The 17,860-nt window shown below is 39.5% G+C and overlaps 1 protein-coding gene across 1 annotated transcript; it reads right to left on the bottom strand.

Annotated features, from left to right (window-relative positions):
• Positions 1-1,646: 1,646 nt before the first annotated feature.
• On the bottom strand, positions 1,647-16,343 carry Glipr1l1 (GLIPR1 like 1). The gene is made up of 4 exons (XM_052166033.1): positions 16,149-16,343; positions 14,777-15,019; positions 5,330-5,430; positions 1,647-1,740 (listed from the first exon to the last, which is right to left on the bottom strand). Exons 1-4 carry the CDS (start codon positions 16,341-16,343, stop codon positions 1,647-1,649), a joined length of 633 nt encoding a protein of 210 aa, XP_052021993.1.
• Positions 16,344-17,860: the final 1,517 nt, after the last annotated feature.

Below are 17,860 nucleotides of genomic sequence, written 5' to 3'. Positions count from 1 at the left end.
TGCTTGCCCACCTTGCGTGGACTAGTGTGTATCCGTAATCCCAGGACTCAGAAGGTAAAACGAGGCAGGTCAAGAACTGAAGGATATTCTTGCCTGCATAGAGGCCAGCCTCTACATAAGGCCCTGTTGCATTTTGAAAAAAACACATTTTAAAAAATCTTTTTAAATGGCATATAAATAGAGACGGAAACAATCAAGGAAAGACATGCCCTTCAAGGAATGGGAGAGAAATCTTTGCCAGCTACACAGAGGATGCATATCTAGACTATTTAAAAAACAAACCACAAACAAACGAAACCCAATACCAAAAAACAATGCATCATCCATAAAAAAGTAACCCCAGCAACAAATTGGTATAGATCTGTATGGAGAGCTCTCAAAGAAAATACGGATGGTTAAAAATACTTCTAAAGATGTTCAACATCCTTAGCCACCAGAGGAATCCAAATTCAAACTTCTCTGAGATTCCATTTTACCCCAGTCTATCATTAAGATATCACTGGCTATCATTAAGAAATCCAATGATGACGAATGCTGGGGAAGATGTTGCTTATCTACATTGGTATAGCTTCAATCTGCCTTCTACATATTTATGCCTAAACCCACCCACGGGAAAGTGCTAGTCTCAGCTTTAATCTCAGAAGCTTCTCCACCTAGTGGCTTATGTGGGAGAGTGAAGAAAGCTGCACAAGGTGAAGCATGCGTACAAGGTGAGTGCTCGACCTTAAAGGAGACTTTACATCATACGCTGCAAGGACCAGCAACATTGTGGAAAGGGGATCAGAAAGAATGTAAGCACGAGAAGACAAGATGAAGAGATGGGCGATGTCGTCCTTTGGACAAAACAGAGACATTGCAATCCTGAGCTCACAGCAGCTAGGTATGCCTACAGTGGGTCTGAGAAAGAATGGGCTTTTCAACAGTCAGGTAGAATGGAGGGGCCTAGCCTTACCACTGCATTATTGTCTACACATGGGTTCAGGGTGTAAGATATTGTTGCCTTCATCTGTCTACCCACTGCTGACTTCTCCAGGCTCCAACGGGACTTTCTAATCCAATGGTCACACAATGGGCATTTCCAATCCAAATGGCTCAAAAAAATAAAACCTTAAGTCATGTGTGTGAGACAGGAACTGGTAGAAATGAGGGCAGTTTGATAGGGAGGAGGAGGAAGTGTGTGTGTGTGTGTGTGAGTGTGCGCGCGTGCGCGTGCTCTCGAGAATATGTGTTATCGGAATGTATACTATAGAAGAATGAAAGGGTCAAACATAAAAATTTAAAAAGGCTGAAGATGAACTTTTGGGCAGAGACGACTGGTGTTTTCTTCTAAGGAAGTCACTGCTGTAGTAGTAAAAGCACATGACAAGGGTTAAGCCTATGCAAATAAACATTCTAAGCAACAGCTATCTTTAGGACATCAGCAAATTAGATCACAGTTGTGTTTAATTTTTGTCCACTTACTTGACAGGGGAACTATGAGGGAAGGAAAGGAATTATCTCAACTAAACATATTTAATAATTTGTGGTAAATGCTTTCTGTTCTGATAGATGCAATCGAGTCATCTAGAAATGAAGAGCAAGAAGGACCACATGTAGAAACATAGTGAAATTATGCAATCCTTACTGTCTATAATATGTTTTCTCTTTTACTTACGGCACAGATTATCCACACACTTGCTTTCTCCGCACATAGAGCAGGGATCTCCTTTCGTGTAAGGTCTTAAGCCTAACATATTTCCTCTGCCAAAACAGGAAACACTTATTAACCAATGTGGCTATGTTAAATTTATCAATCTCTATGCAAGCTTTTCTGTCTTCCACTAAGTCATGAATGTTAAAAAGAAAACAGCAGAGCCTGCTTTTTAATAGAAGACTTATTTCCTATATACTAAGAAACCAGTAAAACTTTTCTTTTTAGATTCTAAATTTTATTTTATATTATTTCTTTGATTCATTTTTCATTTAAAATTTATTTATTTTTATTTAATTCTTAAAATTTTTTAAAAATTAGACTGTAGGGTGACTGTACAAACTTGTAATCCCAACACTTAGGAGGCAGAGAGGTGGAGACAAGTGGATCTCTGTGAGTTAAAGGATAGTTCAGTCTATGGAAAGAGTTTTGGGCCAACAACCGACACATGATGAGACCTTGTTTCAAAAAAAAAAAAACCCAAATAATAATGATAATGGAAAATAAAGAATATACATCATTTTCCCCCTTCCCCATCCTTCCTCCATGTCCCAACCCCCTGCTCTCTCAATGCACACACAGGATAAAGGAGAACCTGCTCTGTTCATTTGGAATTGCTTACACGTCTGTGCTCACGATTTCAGGACTGAGCACCCATTTATGGGACTCATCCCGGGGGGGGGGGGGTCGATGACATTTCTCAGAGGTTGTTAGCTGCTGCAGTTCTTTGTATAGGAGTGGGGGAGTGGGGCTCCATTTTCCCTTTATGCGGGGATTTGTTTTTAGGCTCTAATTGCCATTTTTAGTCTTTCTATTCCAGCACTCAACAAGTTAAATATGGCTCAAGACTCTTCTGTACAGTCTATGAGCTGAAAATAAGGGGTTACTGAAAACATAAAAACAAAGATCTACATGTGACGGCGTATTTATAGCATGTAAAACTCAACATGTTCACCATATAGTACTTTACAAAAAGAGATTTATGATACTAGCTATAATGTTCACTATTAGTTTTTATAGGTGCCCTTTATAAGGTAAGATATTTCCTTTTATTTTGAATTTGCTGAGTTGCTTTTTTAAAAAAATTTTGCGTGTGTATGTGTGCTATGCATGTGAATATAGGTTTCCAGACATATAGGATCCCCCCACCCATTTCAGTGGTTCGTAACCTGTGGGTCATTACTCCACAATCTCACATGTCAGATATCCTGCACATCAGATATTCACATTTTGATTCTTAGCAGTAGCAAAATTATAGTTATGAAGTAGCAACAAGATGGTTTTATGATTGGGGGGGTTATCACAACATGAGTAATTATATCAAAGAGTTGAGGAATTAGAAAGGTTGAGAACCTCTGTTCTAGAAGATGTTGGTTCTGGGACTCAAACTCAGGTCCTTGGCAAGAGTGGTCTGAGACCTTGACTGCTGAGCCATCTTTCGTAAGTGGGGTGTTTGATATATTAAATATGAGTCTTTTGTCTAAAACTTGTGTTTATAACAAGAAGTTGAAAGTTGTATCTCTTCCACTTCGCAGTAGTTATGCAAATATTTTAACTTTCCCAACATGCAGTAAAAGCTTTCTTACAGAGGCATCTGTTATATTTCAGGGATCTAATAACAGGATGCGGTGACCCCTTTCCTTTGGGAGGACAAACCTCCTTGCCTCTCCTCCTTCGTTTCTTATGCACTAATTCTTTTAAGACCAACCAATCAGGTTTTTCTGACTTCAAAGAAAAACCAAATGCAGTCCTTTCTTTGTGTTCCTTTTTCAACACCCTCTCTCACTTAAGTGTAAGCTTACCTTGTCCAGACATTTCATTTAGAGTGGTGATCTCTTTCTTTGTGACCTAGAACTTACCACCCCCTAAATTTTACTGGTCCCCTTTAATTTATTGACCCGCCCCCCTTTATTTCCTTATTTCCCTCCCTCAACTCTTCCCACCTCCCCTTCCACCTGGATCCACAACCTTTCCACTCTTATTAGACAACAAACAGGCTTCTAAGGGATAATAATAAAATTCAATAAAAATAAAACCAAGCAAAAACTAACACACCAGGATAGGACAAAGAACCCAACAAAATTGCATGAAACTAAGTCACTTGTCCTGGGTTAGGGATGAGTGTGTGTGTCCACTTCTTTGAAGGACACTTCTTTCTGGGACCCTAAGTGGTGCAGACCCACACAGGTGCTGGGCATGCTTCCTCAGTCTCTGTGAATTCACATGAGGTTCGACTTTACTCCTATCGATTGAGAAAGCCCTGCTGCTTTGGTGTCCTCTACCTCCTCTGGCTCTTAGACTCTTTCTGCCTTCTCTTTCTAGGGGCTTCCTTGAGCCCCGAGGGGAGGGACTTGATGGAGACATCCTGTTTAGGGCTGAGAATGAACTTATTTTTAACAACCAGGAGTGAGTATTTTTCTCTGAATCTATTGAAATGGTCATGTGATTCTCATTTCATGGTGATCAACGTAAGTGAATAAATTCATTATTTCAGAATGTTTAAATCAGCCTTTTATAGTAGGAAACTTCTTTTCAGGTATTATGCTTTTATATCTTATTCAACTGATAAATTTTGTTTGGAATTTTTATGCCTGTCCTAAGGTATAGTGTTCTACAGCTTTCCTTTTTTTCCCCTGTGTAATATGTATCTTTTAAGGAACTTGGCCATTTAACCCAAGCCACTACATTTGTGGACATGATTGTATTATTTTCATTATGTTATATGTAAAAAATATAGTGCTAATTTCTGAACATTGTTGATGTCTTTCTTTTTCTTCCACTGAGAGCAGTTTGAGAAATCTTTGGCTTTTTGCTGATTTTCTCTCTCTCTCTCTCTCTCTCTCTCTCTCTCTCTCTCTCTCTCTCTCTCTCTCTCTCTCTCTCTTTTGTTATTTTATTTGCTTTATTTATTTAACTAATTCTGTTTACTTTAGGCTTAATGTGTCCCTCCCCCAAGTCTCTTAGGTGGATTATAGGAGGCAGAGAGGTTCTTGGGTTCACAGATAAGTAATTAAGGAAACTAGGAGTGGTAAACCCAGTGTTGTCTTTTTAAGGGAGGAGCAGGGCATGTACAATTGGTCTACCCAGAAGTCTGGGAATGGAGATGGTTAACACTTGTGACCCTTGTGCTGTCAGTATAGCCAAAATAGGCTCCTCAGACTCTTATGTTTTTTTCAGACAATCTATCACACTAGCCTTCCCTAGACCCTTATCAGGAGTGTTTTAAGACAGTTTACTGACCAAGCCTTTTCCATCATTTCTAGCCTCATGTTGAAACAGTTCAGGGGAAGAAAGGCTTCTCAGTTACACAGATCTCTAGCCTCATCCCATTTTCACCTTTAAAATTAATTTTGCAGAGGGAGAAAACATCAAAGATACTTTAGGGTCTAACATAAGATTCTGTTTTTGTAAACATCCAGGTTGTTGTTGTTTTGTTGTGAGACAGGGTCTCTCTATGGAGCACCGGCTGTCCTGGAACTCATTATCGAGCCGTTGCTGGTCCTGAACTCACAGAGCTCCAATAACTTTGCCTCCTGAAGGCTGGAATTAAAGGTGTGCTCTACCACATCCAGCTTTGTAAATATTTGTTAACAGCAGTTATTTCAACTTAGAATATTTTTAAAAAGGAAATTAACTTACGCAGGTACATAATTACATGCAAATAGCCCAGCGGTAGCTCCCAAGAGATTAGGACAATTTGAAACTGCACAACCAATTTTAAATGTTTTGCCCCAAACTACCTATAAGAAAAGGAATTGAAAAAGTAACATAATAAACAATCCATACAAACAATAAGTTATGAGACTATGTATAATCTTAATTATACTACCTATATGCATATATATATTTACTGTATTTTTCTAACATCTAACACATTGTTTTAATTTGTTAAGGCTGCTTTCATAATGGCTGAATGGTTTTTCTTAAGAAATAATTATCATAAACAGAAAGGATAACTTATTATTAAGTCAATCATAGTATAATACATTGTTAACAAAATCACAAGTTCTTCTAGATAACCTAGAAAACATTCTAATTCTCTCCATGGTCATACTACAAGAAACATGAAGCTCAAACTTACATTAAAAATAATAATTTACTTTGCTCTTAGGAAAAAAAAGTGTTGCTAAACTGATTGCACTGGTGCTGCTTTAAGTTTGCAGCTTTAAAAATATTCATACCTTTATCAATCAGAACATAGGTATGTGACATTTATATGGTCAACAGTAAGAATTGTGACATTTAGAATTTTTTGATGTACAAGGAAAACCAATTTCAAAAGTAGAAATGTTGTATGGAAAATTAACCACAAGAAAGAGCTGCTAAAGATGTGTTGAATATTTCAAGTCCCTCGACTCAATGGTAGAATGTAATTGTTTTCCTATTCTCCAAATGAAAAGAGAGGGGGATATTTTATTTATCCCTCTTGGAAATGAAATAATCTAAGAAAAAAAATGTGACCAGACAGAGTCAAATTTTTAAAGTTTTTAAAGTTTTTAAACTTTATGATTCCATCAACAAAACAAATTAAACTATTTTACAAATGGAGATACAGATCACTTTTTCGAGGGGCTGAAGCACAGCTATAATTCATCACTTTGCTGAACATATTTGAATGGCTCTTTGGCTGCCTGAGAGACAGCACAGTTCAGAAACAGGCATGGTGAGCTGGGGACTGAGACATGAGCATCGCTTCTCACCACATATCCAGGTCAGAGTGGCAGAGTTAGTCTCAGTCTCTCATTTAGTAAAAATAAAATTAGGTTAATTATTGAAGGATCCTTTCATTTTGAATGTTATAAAGTTACTAAACAGGACAGCTGCAAGCGTATAGGCGTATGAGGAATATTTCAGATCCGGTTTATAAATATCTGTACCCTAAAATTTTAGTGTTTGTTCCATGTGCTTGGGTGTGTGGCATGTGAGCCATTTGCTCGTGCACATGTGCAGATGCATGTGCTTCTGCAAGCATGGAAGCAAGAACTGGATGCCAGGTTCTCGCTTGCTTGTTGTCTGTCATGTTCTCTGGAAACAAAGTCTCTCATTAAACTATCTTAAGGCTGTATGTCCAGAGAGCCCCAGGCATCTTCCTGTCTCTCCTATGCTTCCTTCTTTGCTTGCCCTTGCTGGGGTCATGTATGGGTTTGGTCATGCATGGCCATTCCCAGAGTTTTTACATGGGTTCCGGGGATTCGATTCCAGTCCTTATGCCTGCATATCAAAGTGCTCTTAAGTAGTAATCCACATCCTTGGCCCTGCTTATTTTATTTAAATTGTGATATTTTTAGGATTGAGAATGGTGAAAGTATCGTGACAGTGTATAGCTTCAAAGTGTGTTCCTCTCATGGCATGGGCTAGGTCTAAAATGGATACTTACATGAGTGCAACTTCAACAAGAAATAAGTAGATGACACATGCAACATATCGTTAACCCATTCCGAAGCAAACAAACATTGGTAAATAAATAACATTATATAGTTGTACTAGCAAGAAGGATGACTTAATTCCCAGTTATTTAATATCTTTTGTCAGAGAGCCATTTGGTGGAGAAGTAGACTTCCAGGTTCCACGTTGTTATTCCATTTGAGTTTATGTGCCAGTCGTGAATAGCTGCCCATGATTGACATCATAGTTTTAATATGAAAGATATTTGAGAATGTGTTCTCCTTTCATGACAACAGGATAAAACACAAAGACTCTGCTTCAGACAGTTGGGTGTAGGTCTTTCTTGTTATCAGGACAGCTGACATTGGATCCTAGTCTCCCAATCTTCCTAGCTAGAAACAAACTATATTCTTTACCAAGAACATCGACTCTGATGCCCTGAAAACCATGAAGACATAAAAACAAAAACAAACAAACAAACAAAAAAAACAAAAAACAAACAAACAAAAAAAAAAAAAACCTCCCCGCTGTCCTGAAAACCTGGAAACTGAAAGTTTTCTTCTTCACACAATCTCTAATAAAATATATTTGCTCGACATGTTGTTGATAAGACTACTCACTATTCAAGATATTTATGGGCCTATATTATAAAAAGAGCAACTACTGAGCATCAGATAAGTACCAGCCACTGTGCTCCACCCTGCTGATACAAAGGGGAATTGGCAAAGACAAAATTAAGTAAATGGCATAAAATAACAAAATAATTTTAAGACACTAAAAATGTTAATTCAATTTAGATAGATGGGTGTGTTTGGTCAAGCAAAATAGCTCTTCCTATTGCTTTAGCAGCCTCTGTAACATGTCTAAGAGGAAGGCTTAGTCAAATGGATTTCTATTTCTCATAAAACGTAGGAACTAGGACAGATGTATATATCTATATGCAGTGACAAAAATAAGGAAAAGTATAAGAAATAGTGTTTTCAAGTTCCTGGGCAACTGAGAGACTCTAAGGGCTCAATGCGAGTGACCTTAGCCAAAATGCCCAACATTGGTGAGAGGGAACTTAAGGAGCCCACCTCCAGTAGATAGACAGGGCCACAAGCAGAGGGACAGGATTACTAACACACAGTCAACATGTCTGACCCAGAGCAGTTCCTGCCTAAAAGAACTACAGGGAAAAAGATGGAGAAGAGGCTGAAGGAAAGGCAACCCAATGACTAGCCCAACTTTTGGTCTATCAGTGGGAGGACACCAAGGCCTGACACTATTACTGGTGCTGTGATGTGCTTAGAGATGGGAGTCTGGCATGGCTGACCCTTGAGAGGCCCTACCTTCCAGCAGCTGACTCAGACAGACACAGATGCTGACACCCAACCATTGAATTGAAGTTGGGGACCCCTATGGTTGAAATAGGGGAAGAGGCTGAAGGGAAGAGCAACCCCATAAGAAGACCAGCAGTCTCAACTTACCCAGACCCCAGGGAGCTCCCAGAGACTGAGCCACCAACCAGGCGCACATGTGGGTCAGTCTGAGGTTCCTGGCACAAATATAAGAGAGATCTGCCTGGTCAGGCCATAGGGAGAAGATATGCCTAATCCTCAAGAGGCTTGAGGCCCAGGGAAGGGGGAGGCATGATTGGGGAGGGACGGTTAGAGATTGGTTTAATGCAATGATTCAATTGGGAATCCGAGTGTCCAAATGCTAAAGGTCTTTGTCCCCAGGTGGTCTTTGATCAATCAATAAAAATGCCAGAGGCCAATGGCTAGGCAAATGGAGACAGGGCGGGCCCTTTAGAGTTCCAGAGGCCAGGATTCAAGGGGAGGAGCTGGAGGATTCTTGGGACTCAGGGAAGAAGAATGGATTCAGGAGGGACTGGAGAGAAGGCCAATCAGCCATGTGAGATTTTGGGTAAGTAGTCACTGGCCACTTCCCCAGTTGATCCTGGGGTAACGGAAAGATTTAGGAGTGCCCTGTCTTTGAGGTAGCCAAGGCATTTAAAAACTAACTAATGTTATATGTCTTTCATTCAAGGATCCAAAGGCAGCTCCTGGGTGGGTGCGCGTGTTCCATCTGCTGGGAGCACGGAGCAGTGGAGTTCAAACCCATCGCTACAAGGAGGAGTACCTCTCAGAGGCAATGGGGAGGAGGAATGGGATGAGGAACTGTGGGAGGTGGGATCAAGAGGGGTGGGAATGAATAAAATAATAAAAATTGAAAAACAAATAGATAGGATATCCTACAAGATACCCCCCCCCCCACATACACACACCTCAGAGGACTAGAATGCGGTGAATTAGATTGATTAAAATAACCTCTTTTTACTTTATAGAATGGATGATGAAATAATATAGTATAGGAGTTAGGTATTAGTATTTGCAGTATTAGTATTCAAGGTTTACAAAAACTCTAGTACATCACAATATTAATAAACCACATTTATAATGGCACTGATAAAACATGATTAAAAACACAACAATGAGACACGATGCAGGCCGGAACCAATCCTCTGCAGTGAAAACAATGACAAATGAAACAATCATAAAAACACCAGAGGAATGAGTCCTCCTCAGCTTTAAATGATTCTAAAGCAGATTATGAGATCAGATGTACTAGGTTTCCAACATGGTAAGATGGCCCTCTATGGTGACGTGTTCCTTTTGTCTCAGCACTTGGGAGGTGGATACAGATGGATTTCTGTGATCTTGAGGCCATCCTCACCCAGAGAGTGAGCTCTAGAACAGCCATGAAAGTGAGATGTTTTCCAAAACATAAGAGTTCAAAGAAACAAACGTCTAGAAATGTGAATTTTAGTATTTAAGGCTGAAAATAAATCAATCCCAATTGTTCCACCTAGTCAGAGCTTTTACATTCTTTTTTTTTTTTTTAAATTGTATATCTATTTTTTTTTAAGATTTATTTATTTAAGCGAGTACACTGTAGCTGTCTTCAGATGCACCAGGAGAGGGCATCAGATCTCATTACGGATGGTTGTGAGCCACCATGTGGTTTCTGGGATTTGAACTCAGGACCTTTGGGAGAGCAATCAGTGCTCTTAACCGCTGAGCCATCTCTCCAGCCCGAGCTTTTACATTCTTTTCTCTCTCTGTTCTAGGTGGTTGAGTCTGAATGATACTCCTTTCTATACACTCTTCTGAACTCCCCAGATCTAGCCCAAGTCCCACATCTAGTGCATGAAGCTAATCTGGCTACCCTAGGGCGTGGATGCTCTGACCAGGACAAGCACCAGGTGCTCCTAACCTACAGTCTCCTCTGTTACCATATTCTAATCTCTGCACTTAGTCAGATGCTCCACATCTTGCTCCAGGGACCTGTAGGGTTAATCAGCCTGGTCCTCCCTCTCATGCACCTGTGTATATCTATCTGCCCTCATTCTACCAGAGACATCCGAGGTGAGGCCCAACCTGTTGTACTCTGTCTCTACTTTTTTTTCTGCCCACATCAGGCACAGAACTAACAAAAGAGGTCTTCATGCACAGATCTCATCACAGAAATACTATATAAAAAGATTAAGGCAGTAACTCCCTTCTCTCCAAATCTACCTGTCCCATGGAAAGGTTTGCCAATGAGAATCACCTATATGAACTCCTGAACATAGAACTTTAAAGGATAAGAATGAACTTTATCAAAGAACTCAAGGAGTTTAAAGAAACAGAGAAACAGCTCTATGAACATAAAGGGAATGAACTTGAAGAGCACAAACCCTCAAGTGATGCCAAAGAAAATGCAAATATAAGTCTGATGGAGATGACAAAGGTGATCCAGGACTTGACAGTCTTAATGCCATAGAACAGATCTTCAATGAGATCATAGAAGAAAATGTCTCCAAATTAAGGTAGGACATACACATACAGTTATAAGAAGCACAGAGAGCGCCACTTGTACAATAAGGAGAGGCACTGAAGCAATCTCAAGCTGAAATGACGGTGGGCTTAGCAAATACAAAACTATGCAATGCAATGCAGTGCAATAAAATACAATGCAATACAATGCAATGCAATGCAATGCAATACAATACAATGCAATGCAATGCAATACAATACAATACAATTAGAACAAATCAAATAGAACATAGAATGTTATGACTGAAAGATAAAGTATCTAGAAAACAATGAACAAAAAAGACAACAAATTAGAAAAAACATAGGAAGAGAATACACAGGAGGTATGGGACACCATGAAAAGACTAAACCTTTGCATGATAGGAATAGAGAAGGATGAGCAATCTTGGGTCAGTAGAACAAATCTTCAACAAGGTCAGAGATGAAAATTTCCCCAGACTAAGGAAAGACACACCAACACAGACATGAGAAGTACACAAGTTACCACACAGACAAAACCTGAAAAGAAACTTTCCACGGCATATCATAGATAAAACACCAAGTATACAGAACAAAGAGACTGTTGAGTTCTGGAAGAGAAAAACAGAAGATACACCCAAACAAAAACCCATTGGAAAAACAGCTTTTCCCCCCCCTACGGAAAATTTAAAGGCCGGACGAGCCGGGAGCAATGCTTCCTTGTCTTAAAAGACCATGCCTACTAGCCTAGACTTATGTACCCACAAAACCTATCTGCTCTAGTTGAAAGAAAAAGAAACCTTTCCATGATATAAAAAGCCTTTAAAAATATTATAACCAACAGATAAAACCTAAAGGAAAGATCAGAAGCAACATTTGAGTTGAAGCGGGGCTGAGCATAGGGAAAGGACTTTAGAAAGGCACAATTAAAGCTGTATTACTGCCGGGCGTGGTGGCACACGCCTGTAATCCCAGCACTTGGGAGGCAGAGGCAGGTGGATTTCTGAGTTCGAGGCCAGCCTGGTCTACGGAGTAAGTTCCAGGACAGCCAGGACTACACAGAGAAACCCTGTCTTGAAAAAAAAAAAAAAAAGCTGTATTACTGAAACACAGAGTACCTCTGAGAACACAAATAATATCACTAAAAATCAACAACCCAGAAACCACAATTAACCCATACATTTCAATAATAACATCACATATTAGTGGCCTCAATTCCTCAATAAAAACACAAAGACTGACTGAATGGATCAAGAAACAAAATCTGTTTACTAGTAACGTATCCAAGCTTTAAAATTAGGCAACATTGTAGAGGAAAAGAATAGACAAAAGGACTCCAATTACAGGACCAGGAGACAAGCAGTATTCACTATCCTACTGTCCAACACAATAGATTACATAGGAAAACTAATCAGAAGAGATAAAGAGGAACGCTTCATTCTAATTAAAGGGTCAAGTCAACTAATCAAGAAATCCATACTATTTTAAACATTTGTGCACTAAGCTCTGGTGTCCAATTCATAAAAAAAATATACCTCTGGAATTAAAGAAAAACTTATCATCAATTCATCAACAGTAGGTTATTTCAATAACCCACTTTCTTCAATAGACAAGTCATCTGAACAAAAAAAAATTAAGCAAACATTAGAATTAAATGATGTCATTATACATGAAATGGGATTAGCAGATATCTATAGAAAATTCCACCCAAGTACTGAGGAATACTACTCTACAGCACATGGAAGCTTCTGTAAAACAGATGATATCTCAGGATACAAATCTTCACAAATTCAGAAAGACTGAAATAACTATGTATCCTATCTGAACAACAATGCAATAAACCTTAGAATTGACAACAAGTAAATTGCTAGCATGTACACCAGCTCATGGATATTAAATGAGTCCACAAACAGATGAAAGAAGAAATCAAGAAAGAAATAAAGAATGCCCCGGAACTAAATGAAAATGGAAACACAACACCACAGAACATATGGAGCACACTCAGAAGGAGCTGTATGAAGGGAATGAATAGCTCTATGCCTCTCTCTTTAGAAACAAACAAAATGGGCCTTTCTGAATGTGTGAATATGGGACAGTCAAACAACAACAACAACAACAACAACAGACATTTAGATATCTCAGTTACTTTTCAGTTGCTGTGAAGAGGCAGCATGACCAAAGCAAGTTAGAAAACAAAGCATTGGATTGGGGGTCTGCTCACAGTTTCAGATAATGAGTCTAGGCTCATCACACCACGGAGTAAGTAAGGCAGCAGGCTGGCAGGTATGGAACTGGAGCAATACCTTAGAGGTTCAGTCTTATCCACAAACAGCAGGTGAAGAGCGAAGTTGGCTTGGCGTGGGCTTTTGAAACTTCAAAGTCCACCCTCAGTAACATATCTCCTTCAACAAGAACATATTTCTTAAACCTTCTCCCCAAAGTCAACTAGGTGTTAACTGTACAGCTTTCCCACTGGCCCACTCTCAGGAACCTATCAGCTATTTATGTCATTGTCTGTCATTGTCTGTCACTGCCAGGTGTACCAGATGTGTGCTGCAGACAAAGGCGCCTCCACCCCACCCACTCTAGGAACTCTCTGCATTCTCTCTCCTCTGCCCTGCTGTTACTCTATGATCCCTTTCTCTCTGTCTTCCTGTCTGCACGATGACTTCTCTGGCCCAGTTCTCTGAGACTAGTGACTCCTCCCCGCAAAGGGTTATTTACTTTTAACCTAGTCTGATCAGGCCTATAATTACCTCATAGTGGAGGAGAAACCTATTACTAGGGACCAAGCATTCATTTATACGAGCCTAAAACTTTATGTTGCCCAACCCCAGCTGATGGATTTATAATACAATTCCTTTATGTAAGATTCAGGGATCATAATGGAAGAAGGAGTATAAGCCATACCAATTAAGTTCTATCAGCATGGATCCATAAACAAGACCTGAAGAAAGAAGATACCAATAGACTTGCTAACAAGGAAGTGGAGGACTCTTACTGGGCTTCAAGTCTAAACAAAGATCTGTAGATACCTAAGGAATGCCAGGAGGGTAGAAATCATCTTACCCAGGGAAGGAACCAAATTGGTTATCTAATACCAAGTGGTCAGCCCTGAAATCATATACGTAACATTGTGCAGACTGAGCACGTTGTATTTATGTATTTAGGAACACTTACTTGTCTACACATATGTTACAACAATGAAAGAAATGGAGCTGTAACTGTGAAGCCAGCAAGCATGGGCATAGAAGACGTGCTGGAGGGAAGAAAGGGATAGGGGAATGTGATGTAATCATACTTTAATTTCAAAAAGAAAAAAGAAGTAAACTAAATCAAAATAGTGGGACATTAGCACGAAGAAGAAATGATTATGGGCTAAAGACACAGTATTAAAGTTTTCAAATTGATCACAGAGGAAAAAAATACCATAAATGTAATAGAGACATCAAACTGTCATGATTCAAACATACTTCCCATACTGGTAGCAGGCAACTAGGAAGAGTGAACTACCGTGAGAAACAGCTAGGCATGTTTTCCAAATGTATTTTAATCTATAGAGTGAGTGTGGTAAGCTCAAGATTCTATAGCACAAGGAATGTGGGAATACCAAGGTACCTTATGTACCTTATGTAAAGTTGATCAAGACATAAAAGAAACCATAGGTGGGGAAAAGCCAAAACAAGACATCACAGTAGATTTCTTGAAAGTAACAATGTCAGCAGAGGCACATTCTCAAAGAACTGGAAAAGCTATACTCAGTACATGGAATCCCCAATAAAATGGATGTCTATTTTTTTATGGATGTAAAATAAAATACTAAAAAGATTGTCTTGTAACTAAAATGAACAAGACAACTAATTAAAACTTGCCAAGTATGTACCTGTGTGTAATGGCCACATGTGTTAGAACAGGTATTCTGATCAAAATTATAATCTTTACTTTCATTATACCAATTACGAACAACATCTTCTGGCTCGGTATTTAGTGCACCCAAATATATATTTTCTCCAATAAAGTCAAAATCCTGAAGACATCCATATCGTTTTGAAGCACAGGGATTATGGGCAAATTTGCACTCTCTGGTCCATGTTTTGGCCAGTTTTGCCAGTGACTTATCCCAAACCTGAAAAAATAAAAAAATTCAATTGAATAGTACATATTTGCTTACAGATAAGTTAATTTTTGCTCTTTAGTAAAAGAAATTTTTTGTTGTTATTTGTTGTCTTAGTTGCTTTCTTATTTACAACTAAATACCTCAAAGAAACAGCTTAAAGAAGAAGTTACTTTGAAACACCATTTCAGAGGGTTTGGGACTTGGCACCATGTTTCTGGGCCTCTCATGAGGCAAACATCAGGAACTTCTTCGTAGTGATCAAGAAGCAATAAGAAATTATTTAACAGGAAGTGCTTAGGGCAAAGCCCAGGGCTTGCCTAGGCCTGCCTCCTCAACCCTGCCTCCCCCAGCCCCACCTCACCAACCCCACCTCATCAAAGTGGCCTCCCTAAAGACTAGGTACCTCCAGAAATGTAAGAAAATAGGGCAGTTGTGGCACTGCAATACCAAAGTCCTCAACTCAACTTCTTGCAATCTTTTTGTCTCAGGGAGGCTAGCCAGTGTCACCAACCTTGGCAACCGCCTCCCACCTCAAAGTAATGTCACATTCAGGCCCTCAACATGTGATAATTGTTCTCTAAAGTGTATCCCAAGCCTTTTATGCCTGAAGTAGTAAACTTTTCGACAGATCATTAACACCTCCCAGAAGGATACCCCTTTAGAGCACAGGAGCAAATTCCAGGAGGATACACAAACACAATCCTTAAACATTAAATCAGCGCTCCGACTCTCTAGGCTGTCAGGCCACGAGTGCTTTGGGTCTCACCGATGATCTCTGATGCTTTGTCCAGACATTAAGAGCATGATTTGTAAATAACCCATGATGTCTTACCCCAACTGGCCATTCTCAAGGACTGATGGAGCTGAAATATACTGTTTTCCAAAACAGGGGAATCTCTGCATCTTACCTATCCAGATAGACCATGATTTCCACATTCCACTCACAGTGGTCCCTGAGGTTAAAGCAATTAACTTCCTCATCAGGGTTATAAAAGGACTCAAGGGTGATTCTTCTTTTTTTCTCTGAAAAAATGCATCTACAAACATGTTAAAACGAGTTCTGGATCGCTAAGCCGTGTTTCATCTCCCTCCCCTGTTTAAACTTGGTGCTCTGAACAGCACCCCGGTTCTTTCTTACCACTTGATTCATATCGGATGCTGGGGGCTGGACCTTCCTTCGCAATTCGTTGTGGATGTCGACGAACGCAGTTATAAATTTCGGATCCGTGATAACTGGCACCTGAGGAACTTTTCCGAATACGTTGGGCAATCTGCTGGCTACCAAATATAGAGCTAAAGACCATAAAACATTAAGTTTCTTTTTCAGGGCCATGGAAGGACGAGGAGGATACCACTAGTCAATATGCTGGACCGAGGTTACACTCTACACTGGCTAGTCTTCTGATTAGACTGGGTCTGTGTACCAGGCATTCAGTGTTGCCATGGAGACCGAAGCTTGGCGGGTTCTGAGCAGCTAAGCCTAAATTCTGAGCGGCTAAGCCTTAAATTCTCAAGAAAGCCTGAGGCGCCCTCTGGTGTATGGTGCGAACCATCCAACTAGCTTTCTGAAGAGCCAAACCTGACTCACTGTGGAGAGTGCTTGGGATTGAAAACACAACAGGGTTCCAAAAACGGGGCTGGTCTGTGCTAACAAAACACCGATTTTGTGTTATACATTAGGACAGACGATTTAGCCACTGCGCTCAGGGGACAGAGGCAGGAGCGGGTGGATCTCTCTAAGTGTGAGTTTGAGGCCAGCCCGATCTCTATAGCAAGTTCCAGGCTAGGCAGAGTTAAAACCCTGTCAGGTTACACAGAGAGAAATGCAAATCACTTATGAGTTTCGTAGACTCTATTTTCCATGATTAGCTTTTAAAAGTTCATTTAAAATAAAATTCATATTATTTTTTGTCTCTTTCTTCAGACAGTGGGAACATAGCAGAGGCAATTGGTGAACTCTGGCATCCTGTAGCCTTTAATCATGCCCTTGTCAAACAGGAATTTGCTTCCATTTCTTTCTCAGCGACTACCTAGAAAAATAAAAAAATGCTATAGGCATGTGCAAAATTAGAGCCAAATATTTTCTTCTAGTCAAAACTTTCTTTGTGACAATTTAGAATCTATGCATTATATGTTGACTAGCAGATTCCAGATCGTTTGTATTCTAAAGACAAGGACTATGCACAGAGTTTGTTGTTTGCTGGATTTACTGAAAATAAAGTGTAAATCAGCTTCATTTGCTCTAAATCTGTCAGTTAATCACAAATAAATTAGAAGTTTCCTGTAACATCTAATGTTATTTTCCAGTATTTATAGGTGAATATCTTTAATTTTCAGGTTGTTTAATTTAATATTTAGGTTATTTATAGTGCCATTCAATTCAAGCAAACACATTCACACTTACTGAGTGTTCTTTCTTAGACAATTTGCTGTACAACCAAAGCAATCTAAAACTTATTTTGAGGAAACCTGTTACCACTTTTCAGCAGAAAGCAGAAATTAAGTTACAAAACAAAAACAAACAAGGAAACAAGTGAACACAACCAACAATAACAAATTCAAGCTTCCTAACAGAATTGCTAGGAAGTTAGGGCAGACATATTGGTGATTTATTATCTGCTGATGGGGCCTTGCTACGTGTACTGCAGTGGTGTTGAACACATAGGCAAGCTGAGTTTCTTGCACTCCATAATCCAGTATTAATATAGATAGGTGCGTTCTTACATATCCAGCCAGACATAAAGGTACATGCCCTTACTTGTGTACATATCTACACGTCTCTTCATTATATAATCCAACTGTGGCTGGTATCCTGGTCCCATCTTCTTCATTCAGCGGTGTCTATCAGGT

The sequence above is a fragment of the Apodemus sylvaticus genome, chromosome 20 (assembly GCF_947179515.1).
Source record: "Apodemus sylvaticus chromosome 20, mApoSyl1.1, whole genome shotgun sequence".
Classification (NCBI taxonomy): Eukaryota; Metazoa; Chordata; class Mammalia; order Rodentia; family Muridae; genus Apodemus; species Apodemus sylvaticus.
Note: the sequence above shows the minus strand (reverse complement) of the source record. Positions and strands in the feature narration are given on the sequence as shown.

Excerpts from the sequence above, each read along its gene's own strand:
- Glipr1l1 (XM_052166033.1), bottom strand. The coding sequence starts at position 16,343 with ATGGCCCTGAAAAAGAAACTTAATGTTTTATGGTCTTTAGCTCTATAT. Across the intron at positions 15,020-16,148 it reads CATCCGATATGAATCAAGTG|GTTTGGGATAAGTCACTGGC; the intron begins GTAAGAAAGAAC and ends TTATTTTTTCAG. Across the intron at positions 5,431-14,776 it reads CATGTGGCCATTACACACAG|GTAGTTTGGGGCAAAACATT; the intron begins GTACATACTTGG and ends CTTTTCTTATAG.